At 57.8% G+C, this 26,159-nt stretch overlaps 3 protein-coding genes and 1 pseudogene across 3 annotated transcripts; all 4 read left to right on the top strand.

The window, feature by feature from the left end:
- The first annotated feature begins 356 nt into the window (after positions 1 to 356).
- Positions 357 to 5,879, top strand: LOC121728040. Its single transcript, XM_042116136.1, has 2 exons — positions 357 to 1,529; positions 4,158 to 5,879. The coding sequence occupies exons 1-2, from the start codon at positions 357 to 359 to the stop codon at positions 5,877 to 5,879; spliced, it is 2,895 nt and encodes a 964-aa protein (XP_041972070.1).
- A 1,181-nt stretch (positions 5,880 to 7,060) lies between these two features.
- LOC121728039 (eukaryotic translation initiation factor 5B-like) lies at positions 7,061 to 10,713 on the top strand. The gene is made up of 3 exons (XM_042116135.1): positions 7,061 to 7,630; positions 8,862 to 9,940; positions 10,616 to 10,713. Exons 1-3 carry the CDS (start codon positions 7,113 to 7,115, stop codon positions 10,711 to 10,713), a joined length of 1,695 nt encoding a protein of 564 aa, XP_041972069.1. The 5' UTR covers positions 7,061 to 7,112.
- Positions 10,714 to 11,513: 800 nt separating this feature from the next.
- LOC121728037 lies at positions 11,514 to 13,658 on the top strand. The gene has a single exon (XM_042116134.1). The coding sequence runs from the start codon at positions 11,514 to 11,516 to the stop codon at positions 13,656 to 13,658; it is 2,145 nt and encodes a 714-aa protein (XP_041972068.1).
- A 6,726-nt stretch (positions 13,659 to 20,384) lies between these two features.
- LOC121728036 lies at positions 20,385 to 25,783 on the top strand (annotated as a pseudogene).
- The last annotated feature ends 376 nt before the right edge of the window (positions 25,784 to 26,159 follow it).

Below are 26,159 nucleotides of genomic sequence, written 5' to 3'. Positions count from 1 at the left end.
GGCCCCTGCAGAGCGCACGGAAGCATTGTGGACGACCTGACGCCTCCACACACCTACCCAGGTGAACAGTCAGACCCCGCCGGCACGGTACGGTAACGCTCTGGGGCCACAATTTGGCACGCAACGACGGGTGCGGACATTCCTCCCGCACTCTGATGCACCCGTGAGCGCCCGCGCCCTCTACCGGGAGGTTCCTACCTTCCTATTCCCTGCATTCCTATTCCCGGTTCGGCATCACCGCGGTAGCAAGCTGACCGGGCTGTTAGTAGTAGGCTTGGTAGGTCGCGTTACGTAAAGACATTAAGTGAAGTGAAAGTGAAAAGTGTTAGTTTTAAGGTTAGGGCCCCTCGTGCGCAATGGAGAACGCGCGTGTGTTGCGCTCGGGCAAGTCCACGCCCTCGCGGGAAGAGACGCCATCGTCAGGGCAGACCACGACCCACGAGACCAACACATGGAGCAGAGGCACCGGCGTTGAAGACACGACGGAGAGCAGCACGCGTACCGACGCTAGGGCCAAACTAAATTCAGTACCCGCACAAATCGACAACGTAGTCGAAAATGTAGGAAGTGCGCCGGGCACTATAGTTAACGTCCCCGGGGACAGAGCAAGCAGCAAATTATCCGCGTTGCAGGCCGAATTAGAGTATCACAACTCCGAACTAGCACGGGCTAGGGCGGCGTCCGCAGCTGCCATGAGTCGGCTGGAAATAGCTAGGATAGAGCTAGGAGAATCCACCGACGCGGACCAGCCACCCAGATCGAATAAAACCCGAGTTGAAGGCTGGATCTCGGAGCAATGTGTTAGGCCGTCAACAAGCGCTCAAAACCCGGGACGAGACCCGCGTCCGACCGAAAACATCGAACCGCGCGCCGGTAACACGTCGCTTAGCGACATGACATTGCTAGCCAACGCGATAGTTCAAGCGGTCAATTCGAGTAGGTCGGAAGCGACGCCTAAATTCATTCATGAGTTGCCCCACTTCGACGGAACAATTACGGAGTGGATGGCGTTTAAATCCGTTTTTAATGACACCGCGGATATGTTCTCGGACATTCAAAATGTAGCTAGGTTAAGAAAAGCATTAAGAGGCGCGGCCCGCGAAACAGTTAGAGCTTTGCTATACACAGTATCGGACCCGTACGAAATAATAGATACGCTAGAACGGCGATACGGCAGGCCAGAACTACTTATTCTCTCCGAAATCGAAAACATAAAACGTTTACCCCGTATGACGGAAGACGGGCGCAATGTTAGTAGTTTCGCGAGTAAAATATCAAACACGGTAGCGGCCATAAAATCACTTAACCAGCCACAATATTTGTATTCTCCCGAGTTAGTGGGTCGAATAGTCGACAAGTTAAATATTATTTTAAAATATAAGTGGTACGAGTTCAAATCTGAACGACCCGGAGCACCGGAGCTCGAATTAATGGCTAGATTTTTAAATATTATGGCGGATCAGTGCGGCGCGATGTTCGCGTACGAAACAGCTAGGGAGGAAAGGAGAGGCAAGATGAAACCTCGCGCGGTAAACACGACTCGCACACGGACTCATAGATCGACGCGTTATGATAGCGATAGTTCCTGTGATAGATCAGATTGCGAAGTCACGTACGAGCCGCATAATACCGTAGCAGCCGCGTTCAAACCCTCAGCTAAAAAGGCCGAACCATTCAGGCCGAAGCATCGCACGCCGCGCCCCGCGACAGAGGCGCCACGCTCCGCGACGGAAGCGCCGTCAAACTCGTCCAATAGAAATAATTGTCCCGTATGTTCAGGCTCCCATACGACTATTAATTGTGCAGATTTTATTAAACTTAGCGTATCGGAAAGATGGGACGCAGCTAAAAATAGTAAACTTTGCTTTAGATGTCTAAATAACTCGCACGGGCGAACTTTCAGATGTAAATATATTCCGTGCGGCATAAACGGTTGCGAAGCGTCTCATAATAAGTTATTACACGGCAGCGGCAGTGCAGCGCCGCCCGCAAGCGGCAATGTTAGCTCAATAAATCACGTTCGTGCGTCAAACACCTACCTCAAAGTAGTGCCGGTTGAGATAAGTGGCCCAGTGGGCACCACCGCTACATACGCCTTGCTGGACGAGGGCTCTACATTGACCCTAGTTGAGCGTACGGTAGCGGACAGTGTAGCACCCAGGGGTCGCAGCCAGCTACTTAAGTTGGAAGGGGTAGGCGGTAACCAAATTGACGACCCCGAATCGTGCAACATATCGCTAACAATCCGCGGCGCGTGTAGTCGAAATCTAGAAAAAATGAACGCAAGCACGATTAGTAATTTGAACCTTACGCCGCAGTCCGTAAGCAAGGACCTAGTTAGACAGTGCAGCCACCTAGCGGAATTAGAAGACGAACTGTGTTACGAGCAGGCTAAGCCTACGATACTTATCGGCCAAGATAACTGGCACTTAATTACGTCTCGACAATTACGTATCGGAAATAAGGGCCAGCCAGTGGCGTCGTTAACTAAATTAGGATGGGTCCTGCACGGGCAGGACGCAAGCTTGCGTAATTTAAATAATATTCAGTTCATAAGTCACGTAAGAACGTCGCAGTCCGAGGATCCCGCGTTAGAATTGATAAGGAATTATTTTAGCATAGAATCGTTAGGTATAGAGCCGCGTAAACCTAAAGCGGATCCGGACGAGCGCGCGTTAACTGTTTTAAATAGAACTTGCAATAAAATGAACGATTGCGATCGGTATGAGTCAGGCTTATTGTGGAAAACCGACAATGAAGTAATGCCGGACAATAAGAAACAAGCCCTAAGCCGTCTGTACAATCTAGAGAACAAATTAGATAAAAACTTAAACTTAAAAATAGAGTATTCGAAACAAGTAAATAACTTGCTAAGTTCGGGTTACGCAGAACTAGTGAGCACCCCAGCCACATCACCTCGCACCTGGTACTTACCTCATTTTTCAGTGGTTCATCCCCAAAAAGGTAAGGTGCGACTGGTTTTTGACGCTGCGGCTAAATGTGGGGGAAAATGCTTGAATGATGCGCTACTAACCGGACCCGACTTATTGCAGTCGCTTTTCGGCGTTTTAGTTAGGTTCCGCGAAGGAAAAATAGCAGTAGTAGCGGACATCAAAGAGATGTTCTTACAAATAAAAGTGATTGAGTCGGATCGCGACAGCCTTCGTTTTCTGTGGCGAGGCGACGATAGAAACATCCCCCCGCGAGAATACCGTATGACCTCGCTTATTTTTGGGGCGGCCTCATCGCCGTGCGTGGCCATTCATGTTAAAAATAAAAACGCGCAAAACTTTAGTTCAGAGTACCCGAAGGTAGCTAAAGCTGCGGAACGGAACTTTTATATGGACGATTACTTAGACTCATTCGACGACGCGGACGAAGCCAGGCAAGCGGTCAATGCCATGTATAGGATTAACTTAGGCGCTTCGTTCGAGTTACGCGGTTGGGCGTCGAATGTGCCCGAAGTAATAAAAGACGTTTCCGATAAGCGAATTAGCGGCGCGACGACTTTAGGAAAAAGCGATACAGAGAGGACTTTAGGTCTCATTTGGAACCACGCTCGCGACACTCTAGGATTTAACGTGAACCTCAGAAACACGCCATCTAGTGTAATTTCAGGGGAAATTTTACCCACCAAGAGGCAGGTCACTAGCGCCGTCATGTCGGTTTTTGACCCGTTAGGATTAGTTTCGCCGGTAACTATGGTAGGTAAGTGCCTCATTCAGGAAATATGGCGTAGTGGCGTAGGTTGGGACGATCCTATAACTAAGGAACACCACATTACGTGGATGTCGTTTATTAATAATTTAAACTTGCTGAGGACTTTCGAAATAGAAAGATACGTACCTGCCCCGCCCTCTGGCGAGGGGGAGTTACACATATTTTGCGATGCTAGCGAAAAAGTTTATTCGGCCGCAGTTTATTTCGTTAGCATGAATAATAACACAAAGACGGCTAGATTAGTTACGGGAAAGGCGAAAGTAGCGCCGTTGAAACCAATTTCGATACCGCGATTAGAGTTGCAAGCCGCGGTTCTTGGTTCCCGCTTAGCAGAGTCAGTAAAACGGGAATCTGACTACAAAATTACAAAGTCGTATTACTGGTCGGATTCAAAAACGGTATTAGCTTGGATTAGATCCGATCCGCGTACTTTCAAGTCGTTTGTCGCGCACCGGCTAGCCGAGATCGAAAGTACAACGACCCCGGCCGACTGGCGATGGGTGCCGAGCGCCGACAACGTCGCGGACGACGCTACCAAGGGCATTCCGGTGAATTTTAGTTCGACACACAGATGGTTTACAGGACCTAGCTTTATTTTAGACGACCCCGCGACATGGCCGTGCGAAAAGCGGACCGCGGTTCCCTTACCCCCTTCAGGGGAGGAGAGAATAATTAAGCAGGTTCACGTCTGTGTAGACCATGTAAATAACGATTACTTGCCTAAAGTTGAAAGGTTTTCGAAGTATAAGCGCCTGGTACGCGCTGCTGCCACCGTCTTGCTCTCGGCTGAGGCATTTAAAGCCAAATTGCTCAAGAGAAAAGTAAATACGGAAATCTCTCCTGATCACATCAGACTAGCAGAATTGCTGCTTATCAAGAGGAGTCAGAACATCTCGTTCGCGGACGATATAAAGACGATAGAGGCTGGGCAACGACCTCCGAAGAGGTCCCCCTTTCACAAACTTGCTGTGAAACTCGACCGCAGCGGGATATTATACCTCGATAGCAGAGTTAAGGAAGAATATAATCTGCCTGTCCTACATGCGAAGGAAGAATTTACCCGACTGTTAGTGCATCACACGCACGCAGTATTTAACCACGGCAATCACCAAACCGTGATGAACGAGCTCCGACAGCGCTACCACATAATTGGACTACGCAGCATCCTTCGCTATATATGCAACAAGTGTCAATGGTGTAGAACCTACAGGGGAACTCCCTCTAAAATTCCTCTGGGTGACTTACCTCCTGAAAGACTGGCCCACAATCAGCCGCCGTTCACAGCCTTGGCGGTTGACTATTTTGGCCCAATGCAAGTCACGATCGGGCGAAGACACGAGAAGCGGTGGGGCGCAATTTACACGTGCCTCACCACTCGGGCCGTGCATCTGGAGCTGGTGCCTTCCCTATCTGCATCCTCCATGATCATGAGCTTGCGCCGAATGATGTCCCGCCGTGGCACTCCAACGGTCATATATAGCGACAACGGAACCAACTTCGTGGGCGCCGAGAAAGAAGTGACGGAAGCTCTTCAACAAAATGACGACGCGATGAAGGTCTTCGCCTCCGGAAAACAGATAATTTGGAAAAGAATACCCCCTGGGGCCCCGAACATGGGCGGCGCCTGGGAGAGATTAGTGAGATCTGTGAAGGCGGCATTACGAGTCACCTTAACAGAAAAGACGCCCCCAGATGAAGTGTTGCATACGCTGTTGCTGGAAGCAGAACATGTCATAAATACGAGACCGTTAACACCAGTAAATCCTGATCTAAACGAGGAATCACTGACCCCAAATCACTTCCTAATTGGGAGGTCAAGCGGGATGATACCTTTCGGCTCGTATAAAGACTACACAGCAGACAGTCGCTCGTGGAAAGCTGCGCAAAAGTTGGCCGAAGCATTCTGGGCTCGATGGGTAGCAGAGTACAAACCCCAATTGATGCCTCGGCTCGGCAACCCGCAGCACAGCAACCTCAACCCCGGAGACATCGTTATAATATGTGATAGAACGATGCCCCGTGGAATATGGCCTAGAGGTGAAATAATAAAGACTTTCCCAGGTCCAGACGGGCGGGTTAGAGTAGCAGAAGTCCGTACAGCCGCCGGACTAATTCGTCGCCCAGCCTCTCGTCTGATTCTCGTAAGCAGCCAGGAATAAAACGTTTCGGTGCTTGCGCACGAGGGGGAGACTGTAAATAATAGCTTAGTTTTATTCCCTCTTTTGTTTACACTTAGATTTAAGATTTCATATTAGTAATTCCTATTGGAAAATGTTTATCTTGTGTCTCATTTTTATAATATTGCTGTCCCTTTCGCACGGGAATGTAGTGTGTTTCACACAATTGTTATTGCTGTCTCTTTCTTGCATAGTTGCACTCGAACTATTGTTGTCTCTTTTTTACATGGCTTTGTTTTACACATTTTATTGTTTATTTATCTTATAAGAATGTTTGTTTACCATTGTATTAGCTTATAAGAATCCCATTTGATGTCATATTATGTGTAAAATGTTATATTTCAATAAACGGACTGCATTCGTTCGACAACAACCGATAGAACCCCACGGGCTCTAACGGTACAAATTTCATATATAAACACGCACTTTCTCGGTGCATACACATTCACTTCCGACAAGCCAAGCAGATGCATGCGTAAGCCCTGCTCCACCACACTCCGCTCCAAGCAGTACCAAGTTCACTCCTGTGTTTTTCCTTCTCGTCTCCTGCACCTCCTTCTCCAGGAATCTTCCATCCGGCAACCTTCACCCTTCAAGATACAGTCCACTGCTCTGCCACCAGGCGACCACGGCCCCGCCGAGTTTGTCGTGTCGCCCACAGGTTAGGTTAGGTTAGGTTAGGTTAGGTTGCGGCTGGCTGAAGAGGGCACAAAGCTCGTAGTCAGCCGCATTGAGCAGCTTGGGCTTCGGGTCCGCATGGAAAAAACCGAAGCCCTGCTCTTCCGCGGGCCCGGGAGGAAAGGACCCCCACCGGGTGCACGACTCCTGATTGGAGAGACGGAGGTCAGGGTGAGCCCGACACTAAAATGTCTTGGGCTCATCCTGGACGGGAGGTGGACCTTCGGTCCGCATTTCGAACAGTTGGGACCGAAGGTCGTGAGGGCGGCATCAGCGCTGGGCCGGCTCCTTCCGAACATAGGAGGGCCCAGCGAAGCCTGCAGGCGGCTATACTCCGGGGTTTGCCGGAGTATAGCTCTGTACGGGGCCCCAATTTGGGCGGATTCCCTCACCGTAAGGAACAAAGCCCAGCTGCGAAAGGCGCAGCGGGTCATAGCGGTGAGGGTAATTCGGGGCTACCGTACCGTCTCCTGGGTGGCAGCCACTGCCCTGGCTGGAGATCCCCCGTGGGAGCTCGTGGCGCCGGTGCTCGCCGAGATGCACCTCTTCACTTTAGAGAGGAGGTCACTTGGTGAGTCGCTGACGTGGGAGGAGCTCTCGCGGGTGCGGACGCTGGGGCAGGAATGGCTGCTTCGAAGGTGGGGTGAGGTTCTGGCGCAGGCTCAGTACGGTCAACGTACTGCTGAGGCCCTGCGTCCAGTTCTTGCGGCGTGGATGCGTCGCAAGAGAAAACCCCTCACCTTCCGCCTTACTCAGGTGCTCACCGGACATGGTTGTTTCGGTGCGTACCTGTGTAAGGTCGCCAGGAGGGAGCCTACGCCAGCCTGCCACGACTGTGGCGCTGCGGAGGACACGGCCCAGCACACCCTCGAGATGTGCGATCGCTGGGCCGTGCAGCGCCACGATCTTGTGGCAGTGCTAGGCGGGGACCTCTCGCTCCCGAGCATGGTGCGCTGCATGCTCGAGAGCGATGAGGCCTGGCAGGCGGCGGTCTCTTTCTGCGAGTATGTCATCTCGCAGAAAGAGACCGCGGAGCGGAATAGAGAGGATGACAGGTCCTCTCTTCCGCTCCGCCGGCGTAGAACGGGAGTGCGGAGGCGTCGCTATGCGAACCTCCAATAACTCTCGTCCCACGGGGCTCCGGGTCAGGATGGGTACCTGCCCGGCTGAGCTAGTCCCGGCGCCGAGGGGAACGCTTCAGTTTGCCTAAGCGTTCCCTTACTTTTGGTGGAAGTCCGGTCCCTTGAGGTAGACCGGCCGGTCGTGGAGGGAGTCCTGTGTTAGACAGATCCAGGACATCCCTCCGTATACGGCTGAAGGCAACCGCAGGTGGTTTTAGTGAGTAAGAGTCTCACATACCCCCGGGGTGCTTCAGCTTAACTGAGGCACATACCCGACCCGGGGGACCCATGATGGGTTTCCCCTGCGCATCAAAAAAAAAAAAAAAAAAAAAAAAAAAAAAAAAAAAAAAAAGGTTAGGTTAGGTTAGGTGGGGGCGATACCGGTCCGTCCACGTCGTGTCCCTGGGCACCTCCCCCGTGCCATCGTGAGCGTTTTTCGCGGTGACACGGGAGGGGTGGCTGAACGCCGGTATGGGCGAGTGTTTGTGTGTGTGTTTGGCTGCGCCCACAGTGTGACGAAAGGGCCCGCGACCCGGGGTGTCGGAGTTTTGAGAATGATGGCAGATCGTATTAGGCAAAGTATTCTCCGGGTGGGTCCCGGCTCCTCAGGAGCCGGAGAATCCCATGCGCCGTCTTCGGACGGTGGCCGGCCCGTGTATACGGAGGGGCCAACTAATGCGAGGAAGGACGAGGGGGCCGCTAAGGCGGTGAAGAAGGAAGAGGAGGCCGCTAAAGCGGCGAGACAGAGGGCCATTTTGGCGGCGTTAGGAGGAGGAGGAAGTGACAGCGCGAAGAAGCGCGACAGCCCGAAGCCGGCGCCCATTACCACGCCGGCGGCGGAGCTTCTAACGGACGAGGACATCGACTTCAGTCAGCCGCAGCCCAACGGCGTTGAGCGGATGCTGAAGTTGATGCAGAAGAAGAAATTGAGAGGCGACAAGGATCTGCCGCGTGTTCTTTTGACACGCGACGTGAAAATGCCGCCTCCAAGCACCGGAAAGGACCCGATTGGTAGAGACTCCCCTCGCGGTAGAGTCTCCCAACATGGACGTGACTTACCCGGACATGACAGCGAGGACTGGCTCTCGGACTCCAGTGAGATGTCTGGCATATCGCTGGACTCCGAGGGTTTGCCCGCATTCTCGGATCTGACGCGCCGGAAGAGGCGCTCTGACGACGACATGGCGCCGCCCCTCAGTAAAGGAGCGGTGCCCAAACCCAAAAGAGGACGCGGCCGCCCGCCAACGACCGGACAATATGTCGGCTTGGCGAAGGCACAGGCCGATCTGAATAGGGAAAAGGAGGAGGCCCTTCGACTCCAGGCAGAGGAGGAGGTAGCCGAGGCGGCCAGGGCGGCGCGAGAGACGCGTTCTTCGCTCCTTGCGAGCCCCGCCGCCATGGAAGAAGACAGGCCAGAGCAGACCAACTACGCTCTGGCCCAATGTGTTGAGACTTCGCTGGGAACGATCTCCATGGTCGCAGCGAAGTCGAATAACCTCAAGGGGACGTTCCAGCGGCTCCTCAAGGAGGCGGTCAGCGACATACGCGCCACCGTCGCTGAAATGAGAAGTCGCGGAGCGACCGAAGAGATGAAGGCCCTCGAGGCTCAGAATGCGCGGCTCCAGAATGAAGTGGAGTCTTTGCGCAAAGAGTTAGAGGAGCTACGCCGTCAGGTGTTGAAGCCGGCCGAGCAGGATATGCGCCAGCTGTTGTCTGAAGTCTCTCGATCTAACGTGGAGACCTTCAGCAACATGCTGAACGCTCGGCTGGCCGGACTGGAGAGTCGGCTCCTTCCAGAGCCTCGACTGCGCCCTCCGCTCGCGGCGGACAGAGCCCGGAGTATTACGCCGGCTCCCGTCGAGAGTGTAGAGGCTCCACCGGATATGACGCCGGAGCCCCCGAAGCAGAAGGCCAAGGGGAAGCCGGCCCCAAGGAAGACACGGCAGCCAGCCGCCGCAGCGGCCCCGCAAGAGGCCACTCCCGCGCCCAAGGCGCCCAAGGCCAAAAAGGGCCGGAAAAAGAAGCGGCCGTCGATGGCTGCTCTGGAAGCGACACAAGGGGGAGCGAACATCAGCTCCCCTCGTACTGAGGCCCCGTGGACCACGGTAGGTCCAAAGGGCAAGAAGAAGAAAGGGGCGGCTACAATACCTACAGCCGCCCCGAAGAAGAAGGGAAAGCCAAGGCTTCGCGTCCCCGTCACTGCGGCTGTCGCTCTCACAATAGAAGAGTCGGCCGTGAAGGCGGGTATGACGTACGCCAAGGCGCTTGAGACGGCCCGGCGGGCAGTGAACATCGCGGAACTTGACATTCCGCAAGTCCGCTTCCGCCGGGCCCGAACCGGTGGGCGCCTCCTCGCGATTTCCGGCGAGGGCGCAAGAGAAAAGGCGGACGCCTTTGCCGCGAGGCTGAGGACCGTCCTGCCACCCGAGGTGAAGGTCGGACGGCCGGTGGCAAGCGCGGAGATGCGCATCGCCGGCCTCGATGACTCCGTGACGACCGCAGAAGTGGTAGAGGCGGTCGCACTGGAAGGAAGGTGCCAGGCCGGAGATGTCCGGGCGGGGCCGATTAGAGAGGGGCCACGGGGGGACGGGTCGTGTTGGATCCGCCTCCCAGTCGCGGCCGCCAAGAAGCTCTCGAGCTCTGGGCGGTTGCGTATCGGTTGGGTGTCGGCGAGGGTGGCGTTGCTGGTCGCGAGGCCGACGCGCTGCTTCCGCTGCCAGGACACCGGCCACGTGGCTGCCAAGTGCCAGTGCCCGGTGGACCGTAGCCGGACTTGTTTTCGGTGCGGGAAACCGGGGCACAAGGCGGCGGAGTGCGGGGCTGCAGCACCAAACTGCGCCCTGTGCGAGGCCGCTGGCAGGGCCGAAAGGGGGCACGAGCTGGGTAGATGCCCATCTACGTCAAAGCCGTCCCCCGGAGAAGACAAGGCGCCGACCAAAAAGGCTCGACACAAAAAGTCGAGACCTAAAGGCGCGCGGGCCCCGCCCGCTCCCGCCCGAATGGAGACGGACGCCTAGACCCGTGGGCGGTGATCGGGGGATCCCGCCCACAGTATGGGTCCCGAGAAGACAGCCCCCCTATAGCCCGGGGGGCTCTCGGTGAGGTACGCGGCTCAAGCCGCTTGAAGAAGGTGCCGGTTGCGGCTGCGCGCTGGGAGGGGCGGAGTTGTAGTCGCTCCGCGGTTTCCCGCCCCTCCCGCACTAGGCGCGTGACGGAGGGCTGGGGGGGTTTTAGTGGGTAGACCTCTTGTAGGGAGTCCCACATACCCCCGCCCCTTCCCCCGAGGGGGTGGGGGATACGCAAAGTATTTCCCCTCCTAAAAAAAAAAAAAAAAAAAAGGTTAGGTTAGGTTAGGTTAGGTTAGGTTAGGTTAGGTTAGGTTGAGCTTAAACTTTCTGTGGTTTTGTGTTTACTTGCCAACGGATTTTTGAGTTCTTGGTGTCCTCTAATGCGTACAGCGTCTAGCGATTTTTTGGTGGCGAAATTATTCCGAAATCCCCAGGGGTTCGGGAGAAATTTCTCATTTTGTGTATTTGCAGTTTTCTGCAGAAATTTCAGTAGGTCGTCCATATAGAGTGTCTTCGGTTGACGAGTTTGTCCCAGGGCATTTTGTGGGGGCGACCCCTGAAAGGGGCGTGTAAATATAGCAGTAGGTTAGTTTTATTATTTAGGTGTAGTTTTATTTAATTTTTTGGTGGTGGCTCTTTCTTATTTGTATTATTAATATAGGTGGTGGTATACATCACTCTTTGGTGATAGTCATTGTTGTCGCCTGCCAGAGTTTTTCTGGCGGGTGACCAACCCTTGACTTGGCACCATGCCGAAAGGTATGGAGGAGGCTGAGGGGGGTGAAAAGGATAGTGGGGGGGAGGGCAAGAGGTGCTCTGGAAGGGGCCTTAGGCTCGAGTTTGGTGGTGTCCTGAGCGGTAGCGAGGGAATCAGCCAGAGGGTTCGCACTCGTGCTGGAATCACTCTGGAGGAGGCTCTCGATTGGAGTATGCACTCCGGCTCGGAGTCGGAGATATCTCGGGATAGGAGCAAGTCAAAACGCTTGTTCTCCGAGGTCTCCGACACCGAGGATCCGGAAGACGCTGTGGAGTTGTCGGGGTTGAAGTGCTCGGCTAAGCGCGGGAGGGCTCGCGGATCTCGACAGACGCGCCGAGGCAGTACGGAGGTTGCACGCGAAGCCGAATTCGCTGCCGCCCTTGATAAAAGGGCTTTTTTGAAGCCGGCGTCTGAGGTCGCCCAAGAAGCTGTCCCACCTGGTCCCCTTGACCTGGACGTGGACAAAATGGGGGCAGATGAGTTGGTAGATGCTGCCGTGGCTAACCTCCAGGAGATCCTTGGCATTGCTGGCAGATCCACCAACCTGAAGGGAGGGTATGCCAGCAAAATAAGAAAGGCTACCGGGGCTGTGAAAACAGTCCTGGAAGCGCTGGTGTCCCGTACGGAGGCAGAAGAGACACGTCGCCTCCGTGCTGATAATGGAAGGCTTCGGCGGGAGGTGGAAAACCTTCGTGAAGAGGTGCGCGCCTATAGACGCGATTTTGAGGAGGCCAAGGTGGCGGCAAAAGGCCAACCGTCGGTGCCGAACCAGATGTCCAGCGAGCAGCTGGGCATTTTGGAGAAAAGTGTTGCTCGGCTTGTCGGCAACATGATCGACAGTCGTCTTTCGTCGCTGGAGGCACGTCTGCCGCCTCCTCCGATTATTCGCCCGCCATTGGCGAGTGACAGGAAGAGGGCAGCTCGAGAAGAGAGGGCTGCCCAAGCTGATAAAGTTTCGCCGACGCCAAGGGAAGGGTCCCCGGTTTTGGCGGTGCGATCGACCCAGGTGGCAACTGTGGCGCCCGAAAAGGCTCCGAAACCGGCTCAAAAGAGCCGTGAAGAATTTCCGGCTCTACCAGTTCGTCCTCCGGTGCGGCAAGGACATCCCCCAAAGGGGAAAAAGAAGGGAGGAGATTGGTCCAGCTTTGGTCCGGTCGCCTCCAATGGGACCCAAGTGCCTGTGGTGGTGGAGAAGTCGGCGGAGGTTGCAGCGCCAGCTCCTTCCTCGGCGCCAAATGAGGCGTGGACTGAGGTTGTTAGGCGTAGGGCGCCGAGGAAGAAGAAGGTACAGGATGCTCCGGTGCCCCCTGTCTCCCAAAAGAAAAAGGGGGCGAAGTTGGTCCTTCCTAAATCCTCGGCCGTAGTTGTGAAACTGCGGCCAGAAGCGGCGGCTAAAGGGGAAACCTATGGGTCTGTGCTCATTCGGGCCCAACAGCAGCTGAACCTTGAGGAGCTGGGGATTGGGCCCATTCGGGTAAAGACGGCGGCGACAGGAGCTCGCCTCATAGAAGTGCCAGGGCGCGCCAGTGGCGAGCAGGCGGACGCCCTTGCAAAGAAAATGGGAGAGCTCCTGTGTGAGGTTGCAGATGTGGTCAGGCCCGTCATGAAAACCGAGTTTAGGTTGACGGGTCTGGACGAGACTGCCACAAAGGAGGGCATAAGGGCGGCTATGGCTGCTGAGGGCGGATGCTCCCGTGGAGAAGTGTGGGTTGGCGAACCACAATTCAATTTTAGAGGTGTGGGCACTGTGCGGGTATCTTGCCCTGTGGTCGCTGCCAAGCGGCTCATAAAGCTTGGAGCGATTCGCGTTGGCTGGAGCAGGGTGCGGCTCATCCATGAGGGCCACAAACCCAGGCATTGTTACAGGTGCCTGGGTAAGGGCCACATGTCCGGACTGTGCAGCTGCGAAAAAGACCGCAGCAACCTCTGTTATCGCTGCGGCAATCCGGGGCATAAAGCTGCCGGCTGTGAGTCGTCCCTGCTACGCTGCGCAATTTGCAGCGATGCCGGCCTGAAGGCAGATCACGTGATGGGGGGGAGAGCGTGTAACCCCCCATCAGTACGTGGGAAGATTCCCTCCGCCCCGGCTCCATCCGGGAGAGGGCTGGTGGCGCATGATGCCGAGATGACAGAGTAATGACTGGTCATCTCGGCGTCCTACAGGCTAATGTGAACCACTCCGCCGCGGCTCAGGACCTCTTCCTGCAGTCGATGACGGAGTGGTTGATTGATGTGGCGGTCGTGTCGGAGCCCTACTTCGTTCCTCCCTTGCCGCACTGGGCTGGGGACAATGTGGGCTCCGTGGCAATAGTGGCGAGGCCAGGTACTGGGCCCCCCCTCATACCCAGAATGAGGGGGGATGGATACATAGTTGCCGCTCGGGGAGATATGTGCATCGTCGGGGTGTACTTCTCCCCAAACCGCAACCTAGCCGCCCTAGAACAATTCCTCGATGTTCTAGGGCCGCTGATCAGGAGGCTGGCCCCCCTTCCCGTCATAGTGGCGGGGGACTTCAACGCCAAGTCCTCGGCGTGGGGTTCCCCTGTCACTGATCCGAAGGGGAGGGAAGTAGAGGAGTGGGCCTTAGCCTCGGGACTGTCCCTTCTTAATACGGGGACAGTCCTGACCTGCGTGCGGCGGACGGGCGGTTCAGTGGTGGACTTGTCGTTCGCCATTCCCGCCGTCGCGCGCAGGGTGGAGGGGTGGAGGGTGTTGACGGAGGTGGAGACACTCTCGGATCACCGGTACATTAGGTTCGAGGTGTCTTCAGCCTCCGCATCGAGTCCGGCGTCAGAGTCTATGGGGCGTAGCAGGTTCCCGCGTTGGGCATTTACCAAGCTCAACCGGGAGCTGGCGGAGGAGGCGGCCATCGTCGGTCGCTGGAGCCTCCCGTCGATGGAAGGCATGGGGGTGGATGAGATGGCTGGCTGTCTTGGCAGGGTTTTCACAAACATATGTCAGGCAGCCATGCCTAGAGTTCGGGGTCCACCCTCTCCGCGACGGGAAGTGTATTGGTGGAGGACCGAGTTGGCTGACCTTCGTGCCGCCTGCAATGCGGCGCGTCGGGCGTATACTCGCAGCAGGCGGCGCCGCCCCCAGGACGTGGATCGGGATGACCGGCTGCACAGGGTCTACGTAGCAAAACGGAAGATCCTGCAGCTGGCCATCAGTCGGGCCAAGGAGGAAGCGTGGCTGGAGCTGGTGGAGGGGTTAGAGAAAGACCCCTGGGGCCGACCGTACAAAAGGGCGCGAGACAAACTTCGCGCCCAGTCGGCCCCCCTGACGGAGACGCTCCAGCCAGATCTGCTGGGGAATATAGTTCGAGAGTTATTCCCGAACCCCCCGGCAGGATTCGCTCCACCGCGGATGGCCCGACGGACGCCGGGCTCGATGGAGGAGGGTGTTCCGCCACCCGTCACCGACGCTGAAATGGAGGCGGTTTTGTCCCGCCTCCGATCCAAGAAGAGGGCGCCTGGTCCGGACGGGGTGCACGGGAAAATTCTTGCAATTGCTCTCGTGCACCTCGAAGACAGTATTCGGGAACTGTTTGACCGCTGCATTCGGTGCGGGCAGTTCCCGAAGGCATGGAAGGAGGGCCGCCTCGTCCTGCTACCGAAGGGCGGGCGGCCACCGGACAGCGCGTCGGCGGTACGACCGATCGTGTTGCTGAACGAGGTCGGTAAGGCATTTGAGCGCATTTTAGCCTCTCGCCTCGTTCAGCACTTGGAGGAGGGCCCTGGGCCTGGACTGTCGGATGCACAGTTCGGGTTTCGGGCCGGTCGGTCGACCATCGACGCCATAGGGCGTCTCAGGTCGGTGACGCAGGAGGCGGAACGCAGGAAGGAGGTGGTGGTTGTGGTGTCCTTGGACATCGCCAACGCCTTTAACAGTCTCCCCCACAGCGTAATACAGGAGGCACTGGAGTACCAGGAAGTGCCTCCGTATCTCAGGAGACTGTTTAAGGCGTACCTCTCCGATCGGGAGATCGTGTTCGAGGATCGGTCGGGGTCCTTAGTGAGGGTGGAGGTCGAGTGCGGCGTCCCACAAGGTTCGGTTGTGGGTCCGAACCTCTGGGACTCTGGCTACGACTGGGTCCTGCTGGAGGAGTATCTCCTCCCCGGAATGGATCTCGTCTGCTACGCAGACGACACTTACATCACATTCCGGGGAAGGACGTACAAGGAGGCTGCGCGGCTGGCTGAAGAGGGCACAAAGCTCGTAGTCAGCCGCATTGAGCAGCTTGGGCTTCGGGTCCGCATGGAAAAAACCGAAGCCCTGCTCTTCCGCGGGCCCGGGAGGAAAGGACCCCCACCGGGTGCACGACTCCTGATTGGAGAGACGGAGGTCAGGGTGAGCCCGACACTAAAATGTCTTGGGCTCATCCTGGACGGGAGGTGGACCTTCGGTCCGCATTTCGAACAGTTGGGACCGAAGGTCGTGAGGGCGGCATCAGCGCTGGGCCGGCTCCTTCCGAACATAGGAGGGCCCAGCGAAGCCTGCAGGCGGCTATACTCCGGGGTTTGCCGGAGTATAGCTCTGTACGGGGCCCCAATTTGGGCGGATTCCCTCACCGTAAGGAACAAAGCCCAGCTGCGAAAGGCGCAGCGGGTCATAGCGGTGAGGGTAATTCGGGGCTACCGTACAGTCTCCTGGGTGGCAGCCACTGCCCTGGCTGGAGATCCCCCGTGGGAGCTCGTGGCGCCGGTGCTCGCCGAGATGCACCTCTTCACTTTAGAGAGGAGGTCACTTGGCGAGTCGCTGACGTGGGAGGAGCTCTCGCGGGTGCGGAAGCTGGGGCAGGAATGGCTGCTTCGAAGGTGGGGTGAGGTTCTGGCGCAGGCTCAGTACGGTCAACGTACTACTGAGGCCCTGCGTCCAGTTCTTGCGGCGTGGATGCGTCGCAAGAGAAAACCCCTCACCTTCCGCCTTACTCAGGTGCTCACCGGACATGGTTGTTTCGGTGCGTACCTGTGTAAGGTCGCCAGGAGGGAGCCTACGCCAGCCTGCCACGACTGTGGCGCTGCGGAGGACACGGCCCAGCACACCCTCGAGATGTGCGATCGCTGGGCCGTGCAGCGCCACGATCTTGTGGCAGTGCTAGGCGGGGACCTCTCGCTCCCGAGCATGGTGCGCTGCATGCTCGAGAGCGATGAGGCCTGGCAGGCGGCGGTCTCTTTCTGCGAGTATGTCATCTCGCAGAAAGAGACCGCGGAGCGGAATAGAGAGGATGACAGGTCCTCTCTTCCGCTCCGCCGGCGTAGAACGGGAGTGCGGAGGCGTCGCTATGCGAACCTCCAATAACTCTCGTCCCACGGGGCTCCGGGTCAGGATGGGTACCTGCCCGGCTGAGCTAGTCCCGGCGCCGAGGGGAACGCTTCAGTTTGCCTAAGCGTTCCCTTACTTTTGGTGGAAGTCCGGTCCGAAAAAAAAAAAAAAAAAAAAAAGGTTAGGTTAGGTTAGGTTAGGTTAGGTTAGGTTAGGTTAGGTTAGGTTAGGTTGGGGGCGATACCGGTCCGTCCACGTCGTGTCCCTGGGCACCTCCCCCGTGCCATCGTGAGCGTTTTCACGGTGACACGGGAGGGGTGGCTGAACGCCGGTATGGGCGAGTGTTTGTGTGTGTGTTTGGCTGCGCCCACAGTGTGACGAAAGGGCCCGCGACCCGGGGTGTCGGAGTTTTGAGAATGATGGCAGATCGTATTAGGCAAAGTATTCTCCGGGTGGGTCCCGGCTCCTCAGGAGCCGGAGAATCCCATGCGCCGTCTTCGGACGGTGGCCGGCCCGTGTATACGGAGGGGCCAACTAATGCGAGGAAGGACGAGGGGGCCGCTAAGGCGGTGAAGAAGGAAGAGGAGGCCGCTAAAGCGGCGAGACAGAGGGCCATTTTGGCGGCGTTAGGAGGAGGAGGAAGTGACAGCGCGAAGAAGCGCGACAGCCCGAAGCCGGCGCCCATTACCGCGCCGGCGGCGGAGCTTCTAACGGACGAGGACATCGACTTCAGTCAGCCGCAGCCCAACGGCGTTGAGCGGATGCTGAAGTTGATGCAGAAGAAGAAACTGAGAGGCGACAAGGATCTGCCGCGTGTTCTTTTGACACGCGACGTGAAAATGCCGCCTCCAAGTACCGGAAAAGATGAAATTGGTAGAGACTCCCCTCGCGGTCGAGTCTCCCAACATGGACGTGACTTACACGGACATGACAGCGAGGACTGGCTCTCGGACTCCAGTGAGATGTCTGGCATATCGCTGGACTCCGAGGGCTTGCCCGCATTCTCGGATTTGACGCGCCGGAAGAGGCGCTCTGATGACGACATGGCGCCGCCCCTCAGTAAAGGAGCGGTGCCCAAACCCAAAAGAGGACGCGGCCGCCCGCCAACGACCGGACAATATGTCGGCTTGGCGAAGGCGCAGGCCGATCTCAACAGAGAGAAAGAGGAGGCCCTTCGACTCCAGGCGGAGGAGGAGGTGGCCGAGGCGGCCAGGGCGGCGCGAGAGACGCGCTCTTCGCTCCTCGCGAGCCCCGCCCCTATGGATGAAGACAGGCCAGAGCAGACCAACCACGCTCTGGCCCAATGTGTTGAGACTTCGCTGGGAACGATCTCCATGGTCGCAGCGAAGTCGAATAACCTCAAGGGGACGTTCCAGCGGCTCCTCAAGGAGGCGGTCAGCGACATACGCGCCACCGTCGCCGAAATGAGAAGCCGCGGAGCGACCGAAGAGATGAAGGCCCTCGAGGCTCAGAATGCGCGGCTCCAGAATGAAGTGGAGTCTTTGCGCAAAGAGCTAGAGGAGCTACGCCGTCAGGTGTTGAAGCCGGCCGAGCAGGATATGCGCCAGCTGTTGTCTGAGGTCTCTCGATCTAACGTGGAGACCTTCAGCAACATGCTGAACGCTCGGCTGGCTGGACTGGAGAGTCGGCTCCTTCCAGAGCCTCGACTGCGCCCTCCGCTCGCGGCGGACAGAGCCCGGAGTATTACGCCGGCTCCCGTCGAGAGTGTAGAGGCTCCACCGGATGAGACGCCGGAACCCCCGAAGCAGAAGGCCAAGGGGAAGCCGGCCCCAAGGAAGACACGGCAGCCAGCCGCAGTGGCCCCGCAAGAGGCCCCTGCCGCGCCCGAGGCGCCCAAGGCCAAGAAGGGCCGGAAGAAGAAGCGGCCGTCAATGGCCGCTCAGGAGGCGGCACAGGGGGGAGCGAACACCAGCTCCCCTCGTACTGAGACCCCTTGGACCAAGGTGGGCCCAAAGGGTAAGAAGAAGAAGGGGGCGGCTACACCATCTACAGCCGCCCCGAAGAAGAAGAGAAAGTCAAGGCTTCGCGTCCCCGCCACTGCGGCCGTTGCTCTGACCATAGAGGAGTCGGCCGTGAAGGCGGGTATGACATACGCCAAGGCGCTTGAGACGGCCCGGCGGGCGGTGAACATCGCGGAACTTGACATTCCGCAAGTCCGCTTCCGCCGGGCCCGAACCGGAGGGCGCCTCCTCGCGATTTCCGGCGAGGGCGCAAATGTAAAGGCGGACGCCTTTGCCGCGAGGCTGAGGACCGTCCTGCCACCAGGGGTGAAGGTCGGACGGCCGGTTGCAAGCGCGGAGATGCGCATCGCCGGCCTAGATGACTCCGTGACGACCGCAGAAGTGGTAGAGGCGGTCGCACTGGATGGAGGGTGCCAGGCCGGAGATATTCGGGCGGGGCCAATAAGAGAGGGGCCACGGGGGGACGGATCGTGCTGGGTCCGCCTCCCAGTCGCGGCCGCTAAGAAGCTCTCGAGCTCTGGGCGGTTGCGAATTGGTTGGGTGTCGGCGAGGGTGGCGTTGCTGGCCGCGAGGCCAACGCGGTGCTTCCGCTGCCAGGACACCGGCCACGTGGCTGCCAAGTGCCAGTGCCCGGTGGACCGCAGTGGGACTTGTTTCCGGTGCGGGAAACCGGGGCATAAGGCGGCGGAGTGCGGGGCAGCAGAGCCTAACTGCTCCCTGTGCGAAGCCGCTGGCAAAGTAGAAAGGGGGCACGTGCTGGGCAGATGCCCATCCGCTAAAAAGCCGGCCCCTGGAGAAGAGAAGGCCCCGTCTAAAAAGGTTCGGCAAAAGCCGAAGCCTAAGGGCAAGCGGGCTCCGCCCGTCTCTGCCGCGATGGAGATGGAGGCCTAGACCCGTGGGCGGCGATCGGGGGATCCCCGCCCGCATAAAGGGTCCCGAGAAGACAGCCCCCCTATAGCCCGGGGGGCTCTCGGTGAGGTCAGCGGTTGAAGCCGCTCGAAGAAGGTGCCGGTTGCGGCAGCGCGCTGGGAGGGGCGGAGTTGTAGTCGCTCCGCGGTTCCCGTCCCTCCCGCACTAGGCGCTTGACGGAGGGCTGGGGGGGTTTTAGTGGGTAGACCTCTCGTAGGGAGTCCCACATACCCCCGCCCCTTCCCCCGAGGGGGCGGGGGATACGTAACGTATTTCCCCTCCTCAAAAAAAAAAAAAAAAAAAGGTTAGGTTAGGTTAGGTTGGGGGCGATACCGGTCCGTCCACGTTCGTGTCCCTGGGCGCCTGGGTGCGCCGCCCCGCCCTTTACACGGGGTGAGGCACTCAGGATGGCTGAACGCCGGTCTTTCACTATCTTTCTCTTCTTTGTGGTAGCATACTCTTCTCTTGTTTCTGATTTGTTTTATTTATGCTGTATTTCACCACCTTTTCTTCACTATCTTTCCTTTATGTTGTACTCTTCTCTACACTATTGTTTGGTTGTGTGTGAAGTTCAGTGAGTGATTGTGTGATGGATGGGCCCGTGGGCCCCGAACCCTAAGCTGGTGACGTCCGGTGACGGGGTGCATGGCGAGTCGGTGACTACGCACCTAGGATGTGGGGCAGACTCACCCCCAATTGATCGAACCATGGAAAGTTGCAACGAGAAAAATATTCCCCGGGCGGGTACCAACCATGTTGGAGAATCCCGCACCCCCTCAGAGGAGGGGGTCTGGCCCATGTATACGGGGGGCGCCACCGCTGCAATGGAGGGAGAGAAGGAGGTCGCGAAGGCGACGGTAGTAGGAACGAGGCAAGCTAATGACACCAGCTTAAAGCTTGACCCTCGTATACCGGTCGTACATTTAGAGCGGTTTGAGGATGTGGAAGGAGGTTCACGGGCGACAACGCCCGCTTCCATCAAGAGCAGCAAGTTCTTCGGCTCAGAAGGAACTTCAGACGATGGCGAGAGCGGTCATGAGACGACCAACTCTCAGACCGAAAAGGAGAGGGAACAGATGAGACGGCACTTCCGCAAGAGGCGCGGAAGCGACGTCGAAGACGACCTGGATAAGAATAAGGGCGCACCCGCCCCGCGGTGCATTAAGCGCGGTAGGGGCAGGCCGCCCACTACTGGCCAATACGTTGGTTTACACCAAACCAAGATGGAGAAGGCTGCCGCTGAACGTTTGGAAGAGCGCAGGGCTCAACAGGCAGAAGCAGAGCGGCTTGTCTCGGACATGGCAAAGGAGCTTCCACAGCAACGGTCCCACCGGCTGTCGGAAGCCTCCAGATATTCGGACGTGACAATGACAGACGGAGAAGAGGAGGAGGTGACTTCGGCCAAATTAGGTTCAACCATCACCAAGAGCCTAGAGGTGATCAGCATGGTGGCCTCGAAGTCCAAGAACCTCAGTGGCCCCTTCGTCAAGCACCTCAAGGATGCGATGAGGGCGATTCAAGAGGCGACTGCGGAGCTGCTGCGGCACTCCAAAACAGAGGAGACGAGGGCCCTGGAAGCGGCAAACAAACGCCTCTCCAGGGACCTCGCAGAACTTCGGGCAGAACTCACGACGCTCAAACGTGAGTTGACAAATGTGCGGCCTCCGCCCGCCCCTCCAGCGCCGGCGCTGGAAGAAATGCTGGCAAAGGCAGTGCGGGAAGCGATAGCCGTATCGAGCGCCCGCATGGACGCGCGGCTCGAGGGCCTAGAGGCGCGACTGTTACCACAGCCGCGAATCCGGCCGCCCCTTGCCGCGGACAAGAGGCAAGAGCATGTCCAAGACGCACCATCAGCGTCTGCGTCGAAGCCCCCGAAGACGGCAGCGGTGTCGGAGCCCGCGGTGTCGACCCTGTCGCCTCCACTCAACCCGGGCCCGGCCCTGAAAAAGAAGAAAAAGACTAAGAAGTCTGCTGCCGCTGCAGAAGCGGCAGCCGCGAGACGCGACGCCCCCTCAACATCGACAGCACCACAACAGGAGTGGACAGAGGTGGTTAGAAAGAAGGGAAAGGCACTAAAGGAAGGGAAGGATAGAAAGGAAAAGGTGTCTAAAAAGAAGAAGGAAAAGAAGGGGGACAAACTCCGCGTCCCCAAATCGGCAGCAGTGGTGCTAACACTGCAGCCTGAAGCCGAAAAGCGAGGCGTCTCCTACAAGGACGTCCTCGAGAAGGCTAAACAGCGGCTGGACTTTGCTGCGTTGGACATTCCTCTGATGAGGTTCAAACAGGCCGTGACCGGGGCTCGTCTGTACGAGGTCTCGGGCGCGGACTGCAAAGAGAGGGCGGACAAGCTGGCGGAGAAGTTAAGAGAGGTGATGGAAGGCGAAGAGGTTCGCATCTCCCGACCTCAAAAATGCGTCGAGCTGCGAGTTCATGGACTCGACGACTCCGCCAACGCAACAGAGATAGCACAAGCTATAGCTCTGCCAGGTGAGTGTGCTGTTGCCGACGTAAAGGTCGGCGAGATAAAGCGGGACCGAAGAGGACGCGGAATGGCGTGGGTGAAGTGCCCGGTCGAAGCCGCGAAGAAGGTCACGGCGCCCAATAAAAGGGTGTACGTAGGGTGGACCGTGGTGCGCGTAGTGCTGCTGACCTCGCGCCCTATGCGGTGCTACAAATGCCATGCGACCGGGCACACCCGAGCGACGTGCCCGAATGAAGTCGACCGAAGCGGGCTCTGCTTCCGCTGCGGCCAGCCGGGCCACGCAGCTGCACAGTGCGAAAATGCACAACATTGTGCGCTTTGCGCGGCGAGTGGAAAGCCGGCGGACCACAGCGTTGGCAGCAAAGTCTGCGGCAAAGAAGCGACCAATAAGAAGAGGAAACGCTCTAAAAAGAGCAAGGCACCTCAGAAGTCCACCACAACACCTACGGTGGCTACTGAACCCGGAGTGGCCCAGATGGAGCAGCAATAACGGCTACACACCGATTTCTGCAGGGCAATTTGAATCACTGCGCCCATGCTCAGGATCTTATGATTCAAAATATGGCGCAGTGGTCAATTGACCTAGCGTTCGTGTCGGAGCCGTACCGCATGCTCCCCAGAAATGACTGGGTGGGAAGCGCGGACTCAACGGTCGCTCTAGTGTTTGGCCCCGGAATTGTGCCTCCAACATCAAGGAAGACAACCAAGGGCCAGGGGTTTGTCGTCGCCAGCATGGGGGCCCTCACTGCGGTGGGGGTCTACTTCTCCCCCAACAGGCCTCTCGCCGAGTTTGAGGCATTTCTGGGACGGCTGACTCCCATCGTAGGCGGAGCATCCGGTCCTGTAGTCGTCGCCGGAGACTTCAACGCGAAGTCTTCGCTCTGGGGTTCCTCGGCGACGAATGCAAGAGGCCGAGTGATGGAAGATTGGCTGGGGTCCACGGGACTAATAGTGGTCAATCGAGGGGCAGTTAGCACCTGCATTAGACAGCAGGGCGAGTCCATTGTGGATGTAACGCTGGCGAGTCCGAACTTTGCCGGTCGAATCGCCAACTGGAGGGTTGAGGCTGAAGAGGAAACCATCTCGGACCATCGGTACATCCGCTTCGATGTGTCCGCTCGAATATCGGAGCTAGGCCGCGCAATGTCATCCGGCGGCGGCCCGAGATGGTCTCTGGGGAAGCTCAACAGGGAGCTATTGGAGGAGGCCGCGATAGTTACGTCGTGGGCTCGACTCCCCTCTGACGACGTCGAAGAATGTGCGGAGTGGTTGAATGAGGCGTTGCGTAACATCTGCGACGCCTCTATGCCACGCGTCGGGCCACGCAAACCGCGACGCCAGACTTATTGGTGGTGCCCAGAGATCGACCAGCTGAGGCGGGAGAGCATAGCGGCACGCCGCCGCTACACACATTATCGCAGAAGGCGAAATAGGGTTCCCGAAGAAGAGGAGGCCATATATGATGCCTACCGTGCAGCACGCCAAGCCCTCCGTAAGGGCATCACGGAGGCAAAGGCCGCATCATGGCAGGAGTGGATACGGGCCCTCGACGAGGACCCTTGGGGTAAACCCTATAAGTGGGTACGGCAGAGGCTCCGTCCGGCTGCCCCGCCAATCACCCAAAGTCTCGAACCGGAACTGCTCAACAGAGTCGTCTCGACCCTATTTCCATCTGGGGTCGAGCGGAACCCAGCGGTGGCGGCTCAACCGGAAGAGACATGGGAAGTTGAGGAAGACATCCCGCCTGTAACATCTGCGGAACTGGCGGCGGCGGTCCACAAAATGGGACTAAAGAACACAGCGCCCGGACTTGACGGAGTCCCGGGACGTGTCCTGCTCCTGTCCATGAAAGAGTTGGAGCCGCAGGTACTCACCATTTTGACTAACTGCTTAGTCCAGGGAAGAGTACCGCGGCGATGGAAGACCGGGAAACTGGTTCTTCTTCGTAAGGCCGGGCGTCCGGAGGATAGTCCATCCGCGTACCGTCCGATCGTTTTACTAGACGAGATTGCCAAGATTCTCGAGCGGGTGATTGTGGCGCGACTCGTCAAACACCTCGAGAGCGTCGGCCCAGACCTGAGCCCGAATCAATTCGGATTTCGCTCAGGCCGCTCAACGATCGGTGCGGTTGCGCGCCTCCGAGACATTGCAGAGGAAGAGGTGAACCGGGGCGGGGTAGTGTTGGCTGTGTCGCTAGACATATCTAACGCCTTCAACTCCCTGCCCTGGGAAACCATTAAAGCCGGATTAAGACACCACGGCGTTCCGAGATACATGCGGCGTACCATGGGCAGCTATCTCTCGGAACGCTCCGTGCAGTTCCCTACACAGAACGGATGGGACATAGAAGAAGTGGACTGTGGCGTTCCACAAGGTTCGGCGGTAGGGCCGACACTGTGGAACATCGGTTTTGACTCAGTGCTCCGCGGCGCAATGCTTCGCGGTGCAGAGGTCATCTGCTACGCCGACGACACAGAAGTCGTCTGTTGTGCCAGGACCTACCGCGAAGCAGTCATCCTGGCGACCGCTTCCGTCGCTCAAGTGGTTCGCCGGATACGCGCGCTGGGCCTAAACGTCGCGTTGGAGAAATCCGAGGCCCTATTCTTCCACGGGCCGAGGAACCCACCGCCGCCGGACATGGCCGTGGTAGTAGGCGGAACCAGCATCAATGTCACTCCAGCTATGACATACCTGGGAATAGTCTTGGACGGAAGATGGTCCTTTGCAGAACACTTTCGCCGGCTGTCCGAAAAGGTCTCCAGAGCAGCTGGAGCCCTCGCGTCGCTTCTCCCGAATCTCGGGGGGCCGAGCATCGGCTGTCGGCGTCTGTATATGGGCGTCATCCGGTCCATGATCATGTACGGCTCGCCGGTCTGGGCTAACCATCTTTCACCCCAGAACCGGCTCATACTCGGACGAATACAGCGGGTGATGGCGACCCGGGCAGTGCGTGGCTACCGCACCATATCAAAGGATGCGGCATGCCTGCTCGCGGGAAGCCTACCCTGGGACCTCGATGCTCAAGCCCTCGCCGACGTATATTGGCGTTGCGCAGCGGTCCGCGCGGAGGGCAGCAACCCTTTAACGGACGCCGTACGTCGGTGGAGGAGCTCAGCCAACGAGAGGGCAATGGAGTTGTGGGCGCAACGGCTCGAGGAGCCTACTGTAAGCGTCAACCTCATTGAGGCGATCCGGCCCCTATTCAGGGAGTGGACTGGACGGAAGTACGGGGCGCTGAGTTTCCGCCTAACACAGATACTGACCGGGCATGGATGCTTCGGTCGGTATCTGTGTGAGATCGCAGGAAGCGAACCGACCGCAGAATGTCACCACTGCGGCGCGGACCCGGACACGGCCGAGCACACAATCACGGCCTGTCCCGCTTGGATAGAGCAACGAGCGGAGTTATCATCCGTCATCGATGAAGACGTAACGCTCCCAGCGCTCATAAGGGCAATGGTCAGGAGCGAAGATGGATGGACAGCCGTTGAGACGTACGCGCACAGCGTAATCTCGACGAAGGAGGAGGCCGAGCGCGCGAGAGAGCAGGCGGCGCTTGAACTCTCAGGAAGAAGGCCGAGGCGGAGACGTGCCGCTCGCAATGGCCACGACATCCCGCCTTAACCAGGGGACTCGGGCGGTGGTATGGGGATGCCGCCGCCCATTACATCGAGTCCCCGAGTGGGTCGCGATGCGCAACATGTTCCCGCGCATCGCGACATACGAAGAGGAACGGCCTATGCAAGCCCCCCATGTGGGGCCTCTGTTCGGCCTGAGGGTCAATAAAACCCCCCCAATGTAAGGGCCTGTGCCGTACAGCAGGTGTCGCCGACCGAGTCCCGGAAGCCATGTAGCAGTCACCGGTCGACTCGGTCCAGCGTGTCGAGGGAACATCGCAGTGTTTTAGTGGGTAGGGCCGCGGCACATACCATCTTCGCCGTGGCGAGCCCCACATATCCGCAGGGGAGCCCCCATCCCCTGCGTCGAATGCGTCACTGCA

This window comes from Aricia agestis, chromosome 6 (genome assembly GCF_905147365.1).
Source record: "Aricia agestis chromosome 6, ilAriAges1.1, whole genome shotgun sequence".
Taxonomy (NCBI): Eukaryota; Metazoa; Arthropoda; class Insecta; order Lepidoptera; family Lycaenidae; genus Aricia; species Aricia agestis.
Note: the sequence above shows the minus strand (reverse complement) of the source record. Positions and strands in the feature narration are given on the sequence as shown.